General features: G+C 39.2%; 1 protein-coding gene across 1 annotated transcript in view; it reads left to right on the top strand.

Moving 5' to 3' along the window:
* Window positions 1–16230, top strand: part of LOC308665857 (centrosome-associated protein 350-like) — a 64332-nt gene that overhangs the window by 29049 nt on the left and 19053 nt on the right. The window contains exons 10-15 of the mRNA XM_081324166.1: window positions 931–1574; window positions 2384–2505; window positions 5289–6277; window positions 6691–6844; window positions 9407–9561; window positions 11923–12121. Coding sequence (XP_081180292.1) covers window positions 931–1574; window positions 2384–2505; window positions 5289–6277; window positions 6691–6844; window positions 9407–9561; window positions 11923–12121 — 2263 coding nt within the window. The remainder of the gene's footprint in view (window positions 1–930; window positions 1575–2383; window positions 2506–5288; window positions 6278–6690; window positions 6845–9406; window positions 9562–11922; window positions 12122–16230) is intronic.

The raw sequence follows: 16230 nt of genomic DNA, 5'->3' as shown, positions 1-16230 counted from the left end.
TAGATCATATTGCACACAGAATTCTTTAAATCGCAAAATAAAAAAAGTGATAGCTTCACTTTAAAGGCTGAATGAATACCGTATGGCAGGGGTCCCCAACCCCCAGAGTGAGGCCCATTACTGAGCCACAGCCTGTTGGGAACTGGGCCAGACAAATGGCATGCAAGTGCACGCAGCTGCATTTGCGCAAGCAGTGCATGCGAAACCATCCCCTCTCCCTGGAGCAAAAAAGATTGGGGACTATTGTTGTACAGCACAGAATTACTAATTCATTCCTTTTTTAAAAGACACAAAATGGTAAATGTAAATAAAACTTAAGATTTACCATGCTTGAGCACCCAGCAATATTTCGTGAAATATTTTGCTACCAATAAAAGAATCTTCAAGGAAAAAAATGTAAGAATTTTTATCATTTTTAGATAAAGTGTTTTTTCTATTCCTAAAATAAATTATTCCATTGCTGATCACACCCAGTTTTGCAAAATTGTAATTTTGTAAGAGAAGCTGTATTCTAGAGCCTATATACAGTCTGATTATGCTATAAATAATTTCTGTAATATAGCAAACTCTCGTGCATGTTCCAGTTGAAAATCTGAGAATATGAAAATTATAGCTATAACTAATTCTCTCATTACCAGTTTCAAAGTTCTATATATTCTTTTTCAGATAATGGTTAAAAAAATTACATTGCAGTTGCATATTATTTTATTACCCAACATTAATTCCAACCTTTTAAAAGCAATTTTTCCTTCTGTATTAAAGAATGTAGTTTCTGGATAAAGTGTTCAAATCTCGTAAAATAAGATAGATTAAAAAATAATGCCCATCAAATAATGTCCCACATAGTGGATATCGAGATGAATGTGCTAATTTAATTCTTAGTTACTTGCTAATGTTAAATTCTGATCTTCTCCCTCCGCTTCCCTCTAGTATCCTCAGCTCAAGTAAAAGAAACCGACTGCAATGTGCCCGTGGATGTAAAACCCCTCACAAAATGTCCTGAGCTTTCATGGAGCAAAATAAGAGCAAAGAACCTGAAGATAAAAGATGTTGCTCCTCACAATGGGGGACTAGGAAATGATTGTGTAAATAAGGATTTCTTGCCAGTAGAAATCCGTGGGATTCTTGATGATCTGCAACTGGATTCTGTAGTTCAGGATTCAGAGAAGAGGAATGAAGAATGTCAGAATCAGGAATCAGAAGCATCTCCCTTTTCTAGAAGTCACAGTCCAAGCAAAAAAAAATCAGACAAAGTTCCCATCAGTGAAGACACTCAGTTTATCTTAAAGAAACGCCACTATGATGCAGATGAAGTGCGCCAGTATATTGCCAGACAGCGAGAGGCTAGGAAGAGGAGACAAAGTGAAGAAAAGAAAGCACAAAAAGAGGCAACAGAGCAAAAAAATAAAAGACTCAAGGAACTTTACAAGAAACAAAAAGAAGCTGTTGCCAGTAAAACAAAGACAACGTCAACATCTGAAACGGTCACTAAACAGTTACAAGAAACTTATTCTAAATTGTTCTTGGAACAAACATTGCTGGAGAATCCAGCACTCTCTGTGCAAGAAGTTCAGGTATCTTGATAAGAGTTGGAATAGTTTCTGTATTTTTTCCATGTTACTTTTAAAAAAATGCATACAATAAGCAGAAATAGCTGTTATTTATTCATTTGTTGCATTCATTTGTTGCCCTTTCCTTGATATTAATGCCTGGGTACTTTTTTGAGCTCTGAAGGTGAGTTATATCACATTAGGTAGGGTTTAGGTTTTATCCCCTTAATACTATTAAACTTGTTGAGGTAATTCAAGCTAAAAGAGACTAGTCAGAGTTATCTATTAAATTCCACGGTTGCCTAAAGACGGAATCAGGAACAGGGTAAGTAAGAATAGAATTAGCAAGATGTATAAGAATTGCCAACAGCTCTTGTAGTCTGCAACTGTAGTATGATATACAATTTTTAGCATAGCGTAAGATGTGAATAGACATTAGCCAGATTAAAGCATTTTTAAAAACGCAGACAGGCACAAAATAGATAAGGGCCCTGTATTCTTTCCTGGTCGTCAACATGTGTTAATCCTAGCTGCTCCTGCTCCTTCCACATTAAGGAAGTGTCTGAAGATTCATTCTAGATATGTTTAGTTGAACACATTTAGAAACCATCATGTCGCTGGAAGCCTTGATTATACAACTGTAATACTCATGGAGTATAAGCCTTGGCTATTTATTCGAGTCATTATATAGTTGTTACTTTATTTAATTATATTGAAAAGATTCATGTTCAAATCCTCAGTCATGAAAGTCATGGGATAGTATAGTTCATAGTCCAATACATTATTGATTCAGTTTGCCCTTATTGTAAAAACATGTCAATTTTTCTTCCTAGTCCAAACCTGGATATCAACCATCTGGAGAATCTGATAATGAGAACAAAGCTCAGGAGCGTCCTGTTAGTGCATCATCCAGTAGCGATATGTCTCTCTCTGAGCCTCCTCATCCACTTGTAAGGTAAGAAAGTAAGAAGGCATTCAGGGCTAGGAAAGTGGTACACACTAGACATATGATTTTACATATGATTTAGCTGTACAGCTTTTGTAGCAGCTGAGAATTTTGAAATATTTTTCCAAAGCTTTTGAAAATATATTTATTAAAATTCAGTGCTCGTAAAATTCTTAAATATGTCATGAAAAGCAAGATGCCTCTTCATGGATCATTACAAGACAAGGATAATTTCTTCTGTATATTCAAGGCTATATCTGTACCAAGATTCTGCAGGAATGAAAAAGGAATAGTACAAGATTATATTGTATGAAGAATTCAGATTCACTTTAAAACATTCAAATTTGGGGCTGGTAATATGTTTGATGTTTATGTATACTGGGTTTTTTCAGATTTTAGTTAACTATTTTTATGTATCTTTTATTAATTTTTACAGTAACAATCTTTAGTATTTAGTAAGCAACACATCTGGGTTTGTATGTTTGACATTAAAAGTAATACAATATCCATTCCTACCCTTTATTCCATTTTTCTAACCATTTATAAAAATTTTCCCATGTTTGAAAGTATTCTGAATCTTGCTTCCCCTTCATTTTCAATGTGAGCCTATCCATTTCTGCACAGTCCAAAATTTTCTTTATTATGCCTTCTACAGATGGTACTTCTCCTTTTTTCCAGTATTGAGCAAATGTAATTCTCGCTGCTGTTAATATATGTAATATTAAGTATACACATTTTTCATCATAATTTTCTGAGATTATATCTAAAAGAAATAATTCCGGTTTATGGTTTACATGCTCCTATTGTCTTTTCTAGCCACCTATGTATTTTCGACCAATAGGGGTGTCAAACTGCCGGCCTGCGGGCCGGACGCGTCATCCCAAACCCGCTCTCACCCCATTGCTGGCAAAGGAGAAAAAGCTCCAATACATTGCGCGACGTCATGTGACGTCGCAAGTTTGACATGTCTGCTTTAGGGCATGTCCACCAAGATTTTGTCTGCATTTCCAAATATTGCTAGACATATTTTTAAACATTTTTGCTAGTCTTGTAGGTGGCGAGTGCCATCTATACAACATTTTATATAAATTTTCTTTATAAGTAGCTGCCCTTGTTATTTTGTAGTTTCTTTCTCAAAGTTTTGTCTTTTTTCTAACTTTACATTGTGCCCCAAGCTTTTTGCCCAAGTTATCATTGTTTCTTTAGCTTATTCATCATCCATCTTTAAATTTAACAGAAAGCTGTACAGTTTCATAATCAATTTGTCATCTGATGACAATAGTATCTGGTCTAACGCTTTCTGGTCTTTGTTAAAACCATATATTTTTGCATCTTTCTCATATCTCATTTGCATTTGCAGATGTGGCCACCATGCTAGCTCAATTCTTTTAACCATGTTAGTGTGGTTGCAAGACCCAGTCTGGTAGCCCAAACCTGTGATAAATTGTTTGGATTATACTCATAAAATTTTCTCCAAAGTCCATATAGTTGTTAAACCATAATTGCCAATTGACATTATCAAAGGCTATCTGTCTAAAAAACTCAAAGCCATTTGTTTTCCTGGGTGCATTTCATAATACTCCAATGTGTCTAAAATCATTCTTAAATTATTTGTCTCTGGTAAAATTCATTTTGGTCTGAATGTATAAATTCAATCAAGAATCTCTTTAGTCTTTCTGCTATTATTGAAGCAAAGATTTTATAATCCAGATTTAGTAGAGATATTGGTCTGTAGTTCTTTATCAGGGTCAAGTCTGAGTCTTCTTTGGGTATTAGCATAATATTGGCATCTATCCACATATTTGGTAATTTGGCTTTTAGTAATACCCCGTTACACACTTTTTGCATTGGTAAAATTAATGTATCTTGTAAATATTTGTAGAATTCTGCTGGTAGCCTGTCTGGGCCTGGTGTATTATCATTTTTTGGTCTTTTTATACTCTACTGTTGTTAAACCTTATTTAAATGTTAAATTCATGTATGGGCTGTTGGTGGTCATGATGGTGGATGGAGTATTTAGTTAGTTGTACAGGAATGCTGAAGAGAATTGGAGGAAAACAAGAACCCAATAATCCACAAATCTATCTGAGAGTCTTTACACGTGGTGGTGGGCTATTTGTGTGTATCAAAACTCTTTTCCAAAGACACATTAAACCAGGGGTGTCAAACTCAATTTCATTGAGGGCCGCATCAGCATTGCGGTTGCCCTTAAGGGGCCGTGTGGGTATGGCCAGGGTGGGCGTGGCCTACTGGGTGGGCGTGGCTAGAGTGCATATGGCCTACTGGGTTGGCATGGCCAGCTCTACATCGTTTGCATCAAGGGTGCCTATGGGGGCCTGGGCAGGAGTGGGACAGATCTGAGGGTCTCTGGCAGAAGGAGGGTCTCTGGGCCAGGACCAAGGCAGTGGGGCCATTCCCTCACTGTTTCCAGGATGGCTTCGAGGGCCACATGAAACCACTTTGCGGGCCGGATCTGGCCCCCGGGCCTTGTATTTGACATGTCTGCCTTAAACTATAGTGCCAAATTTCAGTTTCCCATCATTTTTAGATAAGTGAAAAATAGAGTGTCAATAAAAACCAAATCCAGTTTTAAAAAATCAAGGAACTTCCTGCCCAAAAGAACAACTGATCAACAATCCACATAATTTTCATTGCCCTCTTCACTGAAGCCATTCCTCCAAAATACTTAAACCCTTGGCCACCATCAATTCTTACTACAGGTGACTATTTTATAATTAAATGTCTAAACTTTATTTCTGTAAACTGATGACAATTCAATGGATTATTTACAGGGATAATACACTGGAGCCTTTAAGGATTCATCCAGAGAAGCTGAATTCAGTAGCACAGGTTCCTTGCTCAAAATCTGTTTTGAATGGAGCTCTTTTCTCTCAGCTTTTATCTTTGGATAACATGGGTATCTTGCAAAAGGATTTTGAATCTGTAACATCAAGCAGGAGGAGCCATAACACAGCTATGGGATCCATGTCTTTGACTCCTCAGCCATTTATGTCATCTACTGTACAAGCCACCATTAATCATTATAAACATAAATTGGACCGTATTGAAGCCCTAAAGGCAACTGCAGCCTCTCTTTCAAACAGAATTGAAAGTGAAGCCAAAAAATTAGCTGGGGCTGGCATTAACTATGAAGCAGCATGGGATACTGAACGTGACTTGTTGCAAAGAGATGAAGGTGAGACCTGCTGGGCAAAAGCCAGCAGCCCTCCTGTGAGAGAAGATGATGTCTTTTCAGCTTGGCTTCAGAAAATGTTGGCAACCTGCAATTCACACACAACTTTTGATGATAACCTTCCTGGAATGGGAAATCTCAATGAGTTTAAAAAGCTCCCAGAGACTATTAGTTCTCACACAGGTGCTCTCGGTCTTCCAGGCAATAATACATCTGAAGGAATATTGGGAAACCTGTCTCAAAAGCAAACATGCCCTGCTGGGCCTGAAAACAAACCTGCGGTTCTGAATGATAGTGGGAGTTCCTTAAGTGAAGGTCTACTCAGCACTGGCTTTCTCTCTGAGGAAGAAGGTGAAAAATCTAATAATCCATCCTTGAAGATTGCTGAGGCATTAAATGAAAAAGAGTTCTGTGTTGCAGATAAAACTGCTTATGAACCCATAAAAGAATTTCAGAAGGAGGCAGAAAATTATTTACCTATTTTCACACAGATTAGGAATGATCCAAAACCATGGGAAGAACTTCTCAAGGGAAGTCCACATAGTGTCATCAACATCTTTATAAAAAATTATCAGTTGTGTGGGAAAGGTGAGCAAATGCAAACCTTTTGATATTTCTGATTTTTCGTTAGGTAAACAATTAAATGAATATGTGTTGAAGTCCTGTGTTCTATATGCAATACCTGAGCCTAGTTTTGCTGATATCAGTACCTGCCGATATGTACAACATTTTTAATTTGTTTTGGAAATGTTGGCTGCTATACTTTTTTGGAATGAAGTCAATCATTTGTTAAAATGTTCCACCTCTTTGCATTGCCAGAGAAAGAATCTTTTTTAGTTCTTTGTGTAGGCGTTTAGAATTTTCCGAGTTGTTTTGTATGATTGGTCTTTCGGTCATGATCATTTTACCTATTTGCATACTCTATGTTAATCTTTTGTTGAAATGGAAATTCTTCTGAAATATTGGTTGTATTTCATTTTTCACTTTCCTCCTTCTGCCAGAATCTGAAGAACATGCAGGGCAGGGATCATCAACACATCGACCTTTACTTCCTGCCATGAGCCCTCCAGATAGTATTGCTTCTTATGAGGATGGGTTCATCTCATCACAAGGATGTGGTACATCGATGGACAAAAAGTCTACACCTGAGCACAGGTATATATTTTTCAAACGGGTAATGAAGCTATAAAATAAGAGGAAAAAGTTATTTTCATTGGATAATATGTGGTTTATATATATATATATAAGTGTATTTTAGCTAATGTCTCAATACCCTTAGTCTAGTATTCTTTAATGATACAAATTGCTGTCTGAAAATTCTGAATTCTCAGGTTTAAAATTTTGGTATTTCAACATTTTTGTTAGGATGTTTTAAATTGGGACTGCGACAGGTAGACCTTGACTTACAGCCAGCTTTTTAACGACCATTCCACAATAATGACTGCCTTGGAATGGATGCCTTATGACTCATAAAGCACTTCTGGCCATCGAAAAACATTGCACTCCCCCCCCCCGGCCCTTGGTCACATGTTCACATTTTGGGCTGTTGGCAATAAGTTGCCAAGTGCCTGGCAATCCTGTGATCAGCATTTGCAATCTTCTCTTGTTGGTTTCCCGAGAAAGCCAGGGGAGTAGCAGGCTGGGGAGACTTCAGGCGGAGGGGACGTAGGATTTGCGGTCAGTTCCCCGAGTGCACCAAGGGATTTCTCCTCTTTTCTGTGCAAGGAGAGGAAATCTTCCTGCACGCTGGAGGAATGGAGCTCAAATCCAGTGGGAATGGTAGGGAACACAGCGAACGCCTGTGGAGATTCTCAGTCAGCCAGGTGATAGTTGGTTGGAAGGTGCTTTTATCAAAAGGCAATTGGACTGTGTTTTTCTTTCTCCTTGAGGAAGAAGAAAACATTTCACTTCTCATCCAAGAAGCTTCATCAGTTGTGACAATGGAGGGATAGAAGGATAGGTAGTGAACACAGTGGTCTCATGATTGTTCTTGCTGATGGAGTGAGGAGAGGGCCCAGACCTCCTGCATAAGGTGGGAGGCCTGTGCCGTCTCACTGGCTTATCGTGCCCTGGAGGCTGCAGCCCTCTCCCTGATGCTCTGCTTAACAACCGAAATCATCCTTTAATGACCACAACTGAGAAAGCTGAAATTGCAGTCGCTGAGCAAAGCGGTCATATTTAATAACCATTTCACTCAACCACCGAGATTCCAGGCCCAATTGTGGTGGTTAAACGGAAGCCTGTTTGTATACTATTTATATAAATATGGCATTATGAAATTCCAGCATAAAACCCTTTTTGAGGATTCTGGAGCATGAGAACTCACACTTAAAGAAATAGAAACTAGTGCATGCTTTCTACCAGATTAAAGTATTCAGTATTTTTTTTATCTTGAAGAGTTCCTGAAATGGTATAAAATTCAGAATTTTTATATTTTGAAAGCAGTTAAAATATTTGGCATGATATTATAAGAGATTATTAATATAAATTTATAAAAACCTGGAGGCCACAAGGTAATGAATGGCAGATCACCAGAGAGCACTTTTCTCTGAAGTCCGTAAATGGCATCTGCCAGGACTCTCTGTAGAACTGGGGCACAGAATTGTTCCCTCAATGTGACTGTGGGGCTGCCACGTCAAATTGTAGATCAATCGTGACCGCCTGTAAGCTGAGGGCATATACCAGTCCATTATCTGATTTTTTAAATATAAACGATGCTGCGCCTCAGTGGTTAGATGGCCTAGACATTGGTATTTGAACATAGATCTTTTTGACATTTATATTTTATTGTGTTTTACTAATCGAGGTGACATATTGCTAACCTTGTAAGCCGCCCTGAGTCTTCGGAGAAGGGCGGGATATAAATGGAATTAAAATAAAAAATAAAATAAAAATATTAGTATATATTGTTAGTCCGTATATGATATGTCATATGCTACATAAATAAATCCAAAGTGCTTTCTAAGCAGGCTTATTAGTTTGAAAATTATACTGAGGGCAAAGCAACTTCTAGGTTCCAGACCCCTGAGTATTCTTTGTTTTTTATCATATTGGGTTTGCTTTTCAAAAAAGGAACGATCATGTTCGGAGAACACAAAGCTTCTCTACAAAATAGATCATCTGACCTGACCCTTACTCTAATAAATATGCAGAGACGAAATGCAGGACTGTGAGGCTATGGTTAGGAGAATATTGTAAGGAAGGGTTTTTATAAACAAAGCAACAGGCTAGAAGGAAAAGAGACGATGGACTGTGATTGCTATTCCAATATAGCCAGGCTAGGAGAAGGAGCTCCAAAAGCAGTTTACAGACTGCTAGTGTTTTGTAAGATGTCACGAAAAGTCAGCAAGGTCATTTTCCTTATTGAAATACTGGTTTTAAATTTTATTGTAAATCTCCATTGTATACAATTAATTCTTTTTTTATACACTTTATTGTAAAGTTCATTTGATATATAAGTTAAATTTAACAGATAAAAGTAACTGGTACATTTATTTCTTATTAAACTCTTAACTCCAATTAAGTCATTAGTTTTATTCATGGTGGGTGTTCCATAATACGTTTCCATTTCAAGGGAGCTATGATATCAAAGGGTTTGAAAATCCCTGTGTAAAGGAATTAATTAGCCATAATTATATTTATTCACAAAAATCTAGATGGATTTCACCATGAAAATAAAAATATTAACGATGTGTAATTCTGTGCTTGTATTGGCAGCGGCACAAGTAGTACCAGCCTGAAAGGAGAGCTTGCCAGTAAAAAATTGCCTTATGAACACCAAACTATGGAATTAACCCATCATTCCTCAAGATTGCCATCTTCAGGTTTTTCTCGTGCATCCGCATCTTCTAAAAGAAGAGGAAGAAAAGAAAGTAAGAGCTTTTCAGCTGTTTGTTTATTACAAAGATAAGTTTGCTGACCAGTTCATCACGATATACATACATCAAAAAGGCTTTCAGGCCAGTACCAATTACAAAGATTAATTAATCTAAGTCAAATATTAAGGGACCCTTAAGGTAATTTTAAAGGGACGCGGTGGCTCAGTGGGTTAGGACGCTGAGCTTGTCGATCAGAAGATCGGCAGTTTGGCGGGTTGAATCCCGAGTGCCGCGTAACAGAGTGAGTGCCTGTTACTCGTCCCAGCTTCTGCCAACCTAGCAGTTCGAAAGCAGGTAAAAATGCAAGTAGAAAAACAGGGACCACTACAGTGGGAAGGTAACAGCGTTTCGTGCGCCTTTGGCGTCTAGTCATGCCAGCCTCATGACCACGGAGACGTCCTCGGACAAGCGCTGGCTCTTCGGCTTTGAAACGGAGGTGAGCACCGGCCCCTAGAGTCGGAAACGACTAGCACGCATGTGCGGGGGAACCTTTACCTTTACCTTTAAGGTAATTTTAGTATTTGTGGAGAATCCTACCACATTCCAGACATCCAACTTCACAGATTTTGGAAAAAATTTGGAACGATTATTAAAATCACCACAAGCAATCAGAGGAACACTATCCAGTTACTATTTTTTGTTTCTAATGTTACTACCATTATATAATATCATTCTGGCCTGGTTTGATGGGTTTAGGGTTGGATCTAATTTTAACATAGTTTTAATTATTGTATTATATCGGGCATGATTATTTAATTCTTTTTAACTTCTTTTAACTTTTGTATTTATATTCTGATATTTATTGCCCTGTACACCGCCCTGAGTCCTTCGGGAGAAGGGCGGTATAAAAATTTAATAAATAAAATAAATAAATATCGGGTTTGGTAAAATGTATTGTTAAATTTCACTTTTTGTTTGTTGTTGTATGAAGAGTTTTATCATGATTTGAACCATAATCCAGTACAAATACAGGTAGGCTTCAACGTAGGACAACTTGTTCAGCAATCTTTCAAACGATCGTGGTGCTGAACCAAGGGTCCTATGATCCATGCCCAAAGTTATGGCTGTTGTAGCAGCCACATGATCAAAATTCAGCCACTTGACGGCCCACCTGCACTTAGAACTGCAAGGGTGCTGCAATTCCCCCCACTCACCTATCTCCCCCCACTTATGCTTTTTTGGTCCCCTGCCATCCTGCACTTCACAACCCCAGCTGACCTTTTCTGCCATCTTCTTGTCTCTGCTTCTAACAAAGCATGCCTGGTCTGGTTGCTACGCCATATGAGGCTGGCTTTGCGTTGTAAAAAAGAGGAGAAAGCACAGAACAGCCCCTCCTTGAGGAAGTCACTCCTTTGTGCCTCTTCCTGCACCTTATGGGACTGGCTTTATGATGGAAAAAAATATGAAAAAACAAAAAGCCATCCCGTATGGCTCAGGAGCATGGTGCCAAAAGGATATTTTGGCATGCTCTGGCTTCTTAAAGCTGCTTTGTGGGGGTTTTTTTCCCATTGCACAAATCGGCCCCATATGGTGGCTAGGCTGGCACACCTCGCCAGCAGCAAGAGCAAGAAGATGGTAGCAGAGCACAAGGCAGCAGAGGTCTTGGAGTGCAGGGTGGCAAGAGCAACTGGGTCTGTTATGGTTGCAGTTTCCTAGGGCATGGCAAGAAGCCCCAGACCCACGTGGTTCTGAGGCTGTTCGGGACTCTGTAAGGCAGGGTGCAAGATGGCCAGAAGGGCAGAGATTGGAGGAGGTAGGTGGGGGGAGTCCCTTACCTGACTGAGGCTCAGAGTTGGGAGGGATCAAGCCCAGAATGGCTTGGATTGGGGTGGATCTTTGGCTAATGATTGGTAAAGTTTGCTTAATGATGGCCACAGGGATTGCTGTGATAGTGGCCACTAAGCAATATGGTCTTGTGGTATCTTGCTTTACGACTGCACTGCTTAGCAGCTAAAATTCCAGGGTCAATTGTCGTAAGTCAAGGACTACCTATTAATGTAGACTGTGACATTATTTCTTTCAGACTTTCTCTTTCTTGCCAAATATTGCTTTTCTTTAGCTATTATTAAAATCTAATCTCCTCTTCCTCTCTCTGCTTAATTTTTGTTCTCACACTGAATAAAATAGGTTAGACGGAGAACGATTAGTTCAAGATAGTCAAGGAAGTTTTATGAATGGGATTTAATGGGAGAGTGGCATAACTCTCAGATACAAATATATACTGCACCTCTCTAGTTCTGGCTTAGAATCTCATATTTTTAAAATCTAAAAACATTCACTGTGTTTATCAGTTGGTGGTGGAATTCTTATTTTTTGTATTCACTTTTAAACATGCTTTTCTCAAATACATTACAGAGACAGAATCATTAAATGGATTTCCAAATGCCTCTCTCTGGGAAGAAAGCAAAGTGTCTCCAACGTGTCCCCAAAGTGACTATGGTTTGGAACAAGCAAAGCACTTACTGTCTAGTAACACAGTGACCAGCAGAGAACAAGAAGCGAACCCAGATTCTGACAATAGTTTAGAGGAACTATCTGGTCACTCATTAATGAGGTAAAATACTATCACCAAACTTTGACTTTAAATCGTATAGCATAGTTTATAATTTAATTTAATTTAATTTAATTTATTAATATTTCTATACCGCCCTTCTCCCGAAGGACTCAGGTATTCAGGTAAGTACTGTAGTAGTACAACAGCATATTATATGGATATATTTAGGGAGTAGGAACCAGTGTTTTTGGAACATTAGACATAATTTACATTTCCTTTCCTTATGCAAGTTTTCAAAATAGTCACGTAAGTTTAATACAGCTTTCACTGATATTTGTGAAAGCAGTGAGTGGCTTAAGGGGCCAAGCTCTGAGCGCAGAATTTTGCATTTATTTGGTTGATTGATCTGGATCTGATTTGATCTGTAATCAAAAACATTTTTGCAGTTTACAACATCCATCAATACAAACGATAAAACATCCACTATAAAATCATAAAATAATAAAAGAGATCTAACATACCCAGTGCTTAAAAGATAATTTATTTATTTATTATTGGGACTTATATGCCGCCCTATCTCCCAAAGGACTCAGGGCGGCTAACAACAATAACATACAATAAATACAGAAGTTAAGATAAAATTAAAATTAAAGGCCTCTGTACAATAAATTAAAATTAAAATAAATTAAAAATTAGAGTTAAAAAATTAAAAACATAATTAAAATCCCTGTCAGTCCAGGTCAGCCAGGTGGAAAAGGAGTGTTTTGAGGCCACGGCGAAAGGACTGGAGATCTGGGGCCATCCGAAGCTCATGGGGGAGCTGGTTCCACAGGGCTGGCGCTCCCACAGAGAAGGCCCTCCCCCTGGGGGTTGCCAGCCGACATTGTCTAGCCATGCCTTCAGATGCTACCTTATTCAACCAAGAGTGTCTGCAGGATCTTGTTGCTTTTCTCACACTGATGAAAGCACTGAGGTGGCATCATATCACAACACGTCCCTCTTTTGGACAAGTGTGTAATATCTCTGCATGCATAGAGAAGGGGCAGGGCTGGCATAGGAACACTTGTCAATCCGTCCCTCCGTGCAAATGCCACTGGATCTACCATTTTGAAAGAAGCAAACCAAGCCTATCATTTGATTGCAACATAAAGTCAATTCTCAGAATAATAAAGGGCAACTTATTCTAGAACCTGATATCATAATTTGGGACTGTGTAACTCTGAACTCACTTTTCATCATTCAGAAAGAACATGTCAGCTCGGGCCATGGTGTCCAAAATGAAATATTCAAAGCCAGGAAACTTGTGGTAGATCTGGTAAAAGAAAACAAAAAAAGATATTTTCCATTCCTGAAAACTCCTTTGTCAATAAGAAATATCTTGATTTAGTTATTTATTTACAATGATTATGTGCCACTTCAGTGAAACTGACTGAGCAGCATGCAATTCCCATCTTCACAGATTCAGATGAAAAGCAAAATTAAACATATAATTGAACAAAAAAAAAAGAAAGTACCAGAGAGATCCAATCTAGAAGTAAGGAGAATTTTTTGACAGTGAGAACAATTAATTAATGGAATGGTATAAGGTTTCCTGCCTTAGGCATGGGGTTGGACTAGAAGACCTCTGAGGTCCCTTCCACCCCTAGGATTTTTTGTTGTATATGGGCATATCAAAGCATTCACATAACTACTTGAATTACTGCATTCTGGAGTAGCTATATATATCATATATCAAAGACTTTATGAAAATGGTTCAGTTTTAATAGCTTACAGAAACGCATAAGATATGGCAGACTGAATTTCGAAGAGAATAAAGCTATCTCAAATATCCCAAAATTCTGAATTTTGAGTTAGTTTGATTTCTTTAGAATCATTACTGAAAATAAACCCTCATCCTAACTTCCGTTGAGTGATATGACAGACAAAATAATTGTCAATATCAAATCATAACTATTCCCTCCCTTTTTTATTGAAAAGTTTTACAATACATTTTTGAATACAAAAAATTCCCTCCTCCCCCTCCCCTCTCCCCAACCCTCCCCTCCCCGACTTCCCAGAGCTGAATACAGGGTATAGTGATACAAACATAAGCTAAAATATGCTAACAACAAAAATAAAACATTAAATTCTATCGCACTTTAACTCTCCATAATCATAATATTAATGAAATAACAACTAACTAATTATACATCATAAAAATCCACTACTTATTCAAATGCTAAATGAAACTTTTTAGTCCCATATTTATTCTGAATATATTCAATCCATCTTCTCCATTCCACAATATATCTCTGTCGCGATTGGTCTTTCAAATATGCTGAAATCTTTGCCATTTCCGCCAGGTTAGAAACTTTCAAAGTCCACTCTTCTATAGTCGGCAGTTCCTCCTTCTTTCAATATTGCGCTACTAAAATTCTCGCTGCCATAATTAGATTCAACATCAACTTAATGTCTATAACAGTAGTATCTGTAATAATACCCAATAAAAACAATTGCGGAGAAAACTTTATCCTTTTCTTAAATATCTTTTGCATATTCCACCAAATTTTAATCCAAAAAGCTTTAACCTTTTTACAAGTCCACCATATATGAAAATACGTTGCATCCTCACAACCACACCTCCAGCATTTGGGCTGGCAGTTCGAATACATACATGCTAATTTTTTAGGGTCTAAATGCCACCTATAAAACATTTTATAAAAATTCTCTCTTAAATTTTGGGCCTGCGTAAATTTTACATTTCTAACCCAGATCTTTTCCCAAGTATCCATTGTTATAACTTCTTGGAAATTCTGGGCCCACTTTATCATACAATCTTTAACAAGTTCCGTTTCTGAGTCAATTTCTATCAATGCATTATATGTCCTTTTAATATGTGCTTGACCTTGATCTCTAATTTGTTTTACCAAATTTTCATCAGTCATCGAAAAGCCAGCTTTCTGATCCTCTTTCCATCTTGCCTGTAATTTATTTATTTTATTTTTATTTAGTTATATTTATATACCGCCCTATTCCCTGAGGACTCAGGGCGGTTTACAGGGAATTAAAAATCCAAAATACAAAAATTAAGAACCAAATTTAAAAATATTACATTGACCCTGTAGTCGATTAAAAAGAACCCCAAATTAAAATTTCTCCTCAGTCTGGGCCCGAGAGCTCGAAGAGCCAGGTCTTCAGGCCCCGGCGGAATGATCGGAGGTCGGGAGCAGTCCTCAGCTCCACCGGCAGCTGGTTCCAGAGGGCAGGCGCCCCCACTGAGAAGGCCCTATCCCTGGGTGTCACCCGCCGGCAATCTCTTACCGGCGGGACCCTGAGCAGACCCTCCCTGTGGGAGCGCACTGGGCGAAGGGCGTTTGATGACGGCAGCAGGTGTTCCCTCAAATACCCCGGACCCAGGCCATGTAGGGCTTTATAGGTGATAACCAGCACCTTGAATTTCACCCGGAGGGCAACCGGAAGCCAATGCAGCTCGCGGAGTAGAGGTGTTACATGGGAGTATCGGGAGACCCCCATTACAACTCGCGCGGCCGCATTCTGCACCAGTTGAAGCCTCCGAGTGGTCTTCAAGGGCAGCCCCATGTAGAGAGCGTTACAGTAGTCCAAACGGGAGGTCACAAGCGCATGAGTAACTGTGCGTAGGGCGTCTCGGTCCAGATAGGGACGCAACTGGCGCACCAGGCGAACCTGTGCAAAAGCCCCCCTGGTCACGGCTCCTATGTGATCTTCAAAATTGAGCCGTGAGTCCAGGAGGACGCCCAAGTTGCGAGCCCTATCAACGGGGGGTAACACCTCACCCCCCATCGTTAGAGGTGGAATAACTTGGTTAACCCGAGATGCCGATATGCACAGCCACTCAGTCTTGGCGGGATTGAGACGAAGCCTGTTTCTCCCCATCCAGACCTGAACCGCCTCCAGGACATCACAGAGAGGGCATCGCTGGGTTGGTTCGGGGTGGAAAGAAAAAGTTGGGATTCATCAGCGTACTGGTGATACCCCACCCCGAAGCCACGAATGATCTCGCCCAGCGGCTTCATATAGATGTTGAACAGGAGAGGCGAGAGAACCGACCCCTGAGGAACTCCACAAATGAGAGGCCTCGGGGCGGATCTCTGCCCTCCCGTCAACACCGACTGCGAGCGGCCCTGGAGGTAGGAGGAGAACCACCGTAA

Source organism: Vipera berus (assembly GCF_964194415.1).
Source record: "Vipera berus genome assembly, chromosome: 3".
NCBI classification, from domain to species: domain Eukaryota; kingdom Metazoa; phylum Chordata; class Lepidosauria; order Squamata; family Viperidae; genus Vipera; species Vipera berus.
Note: the sequence above shows the minus strand (reverse complement) of the source record. Positions and strands in the feature narration are given on the sequence as shown.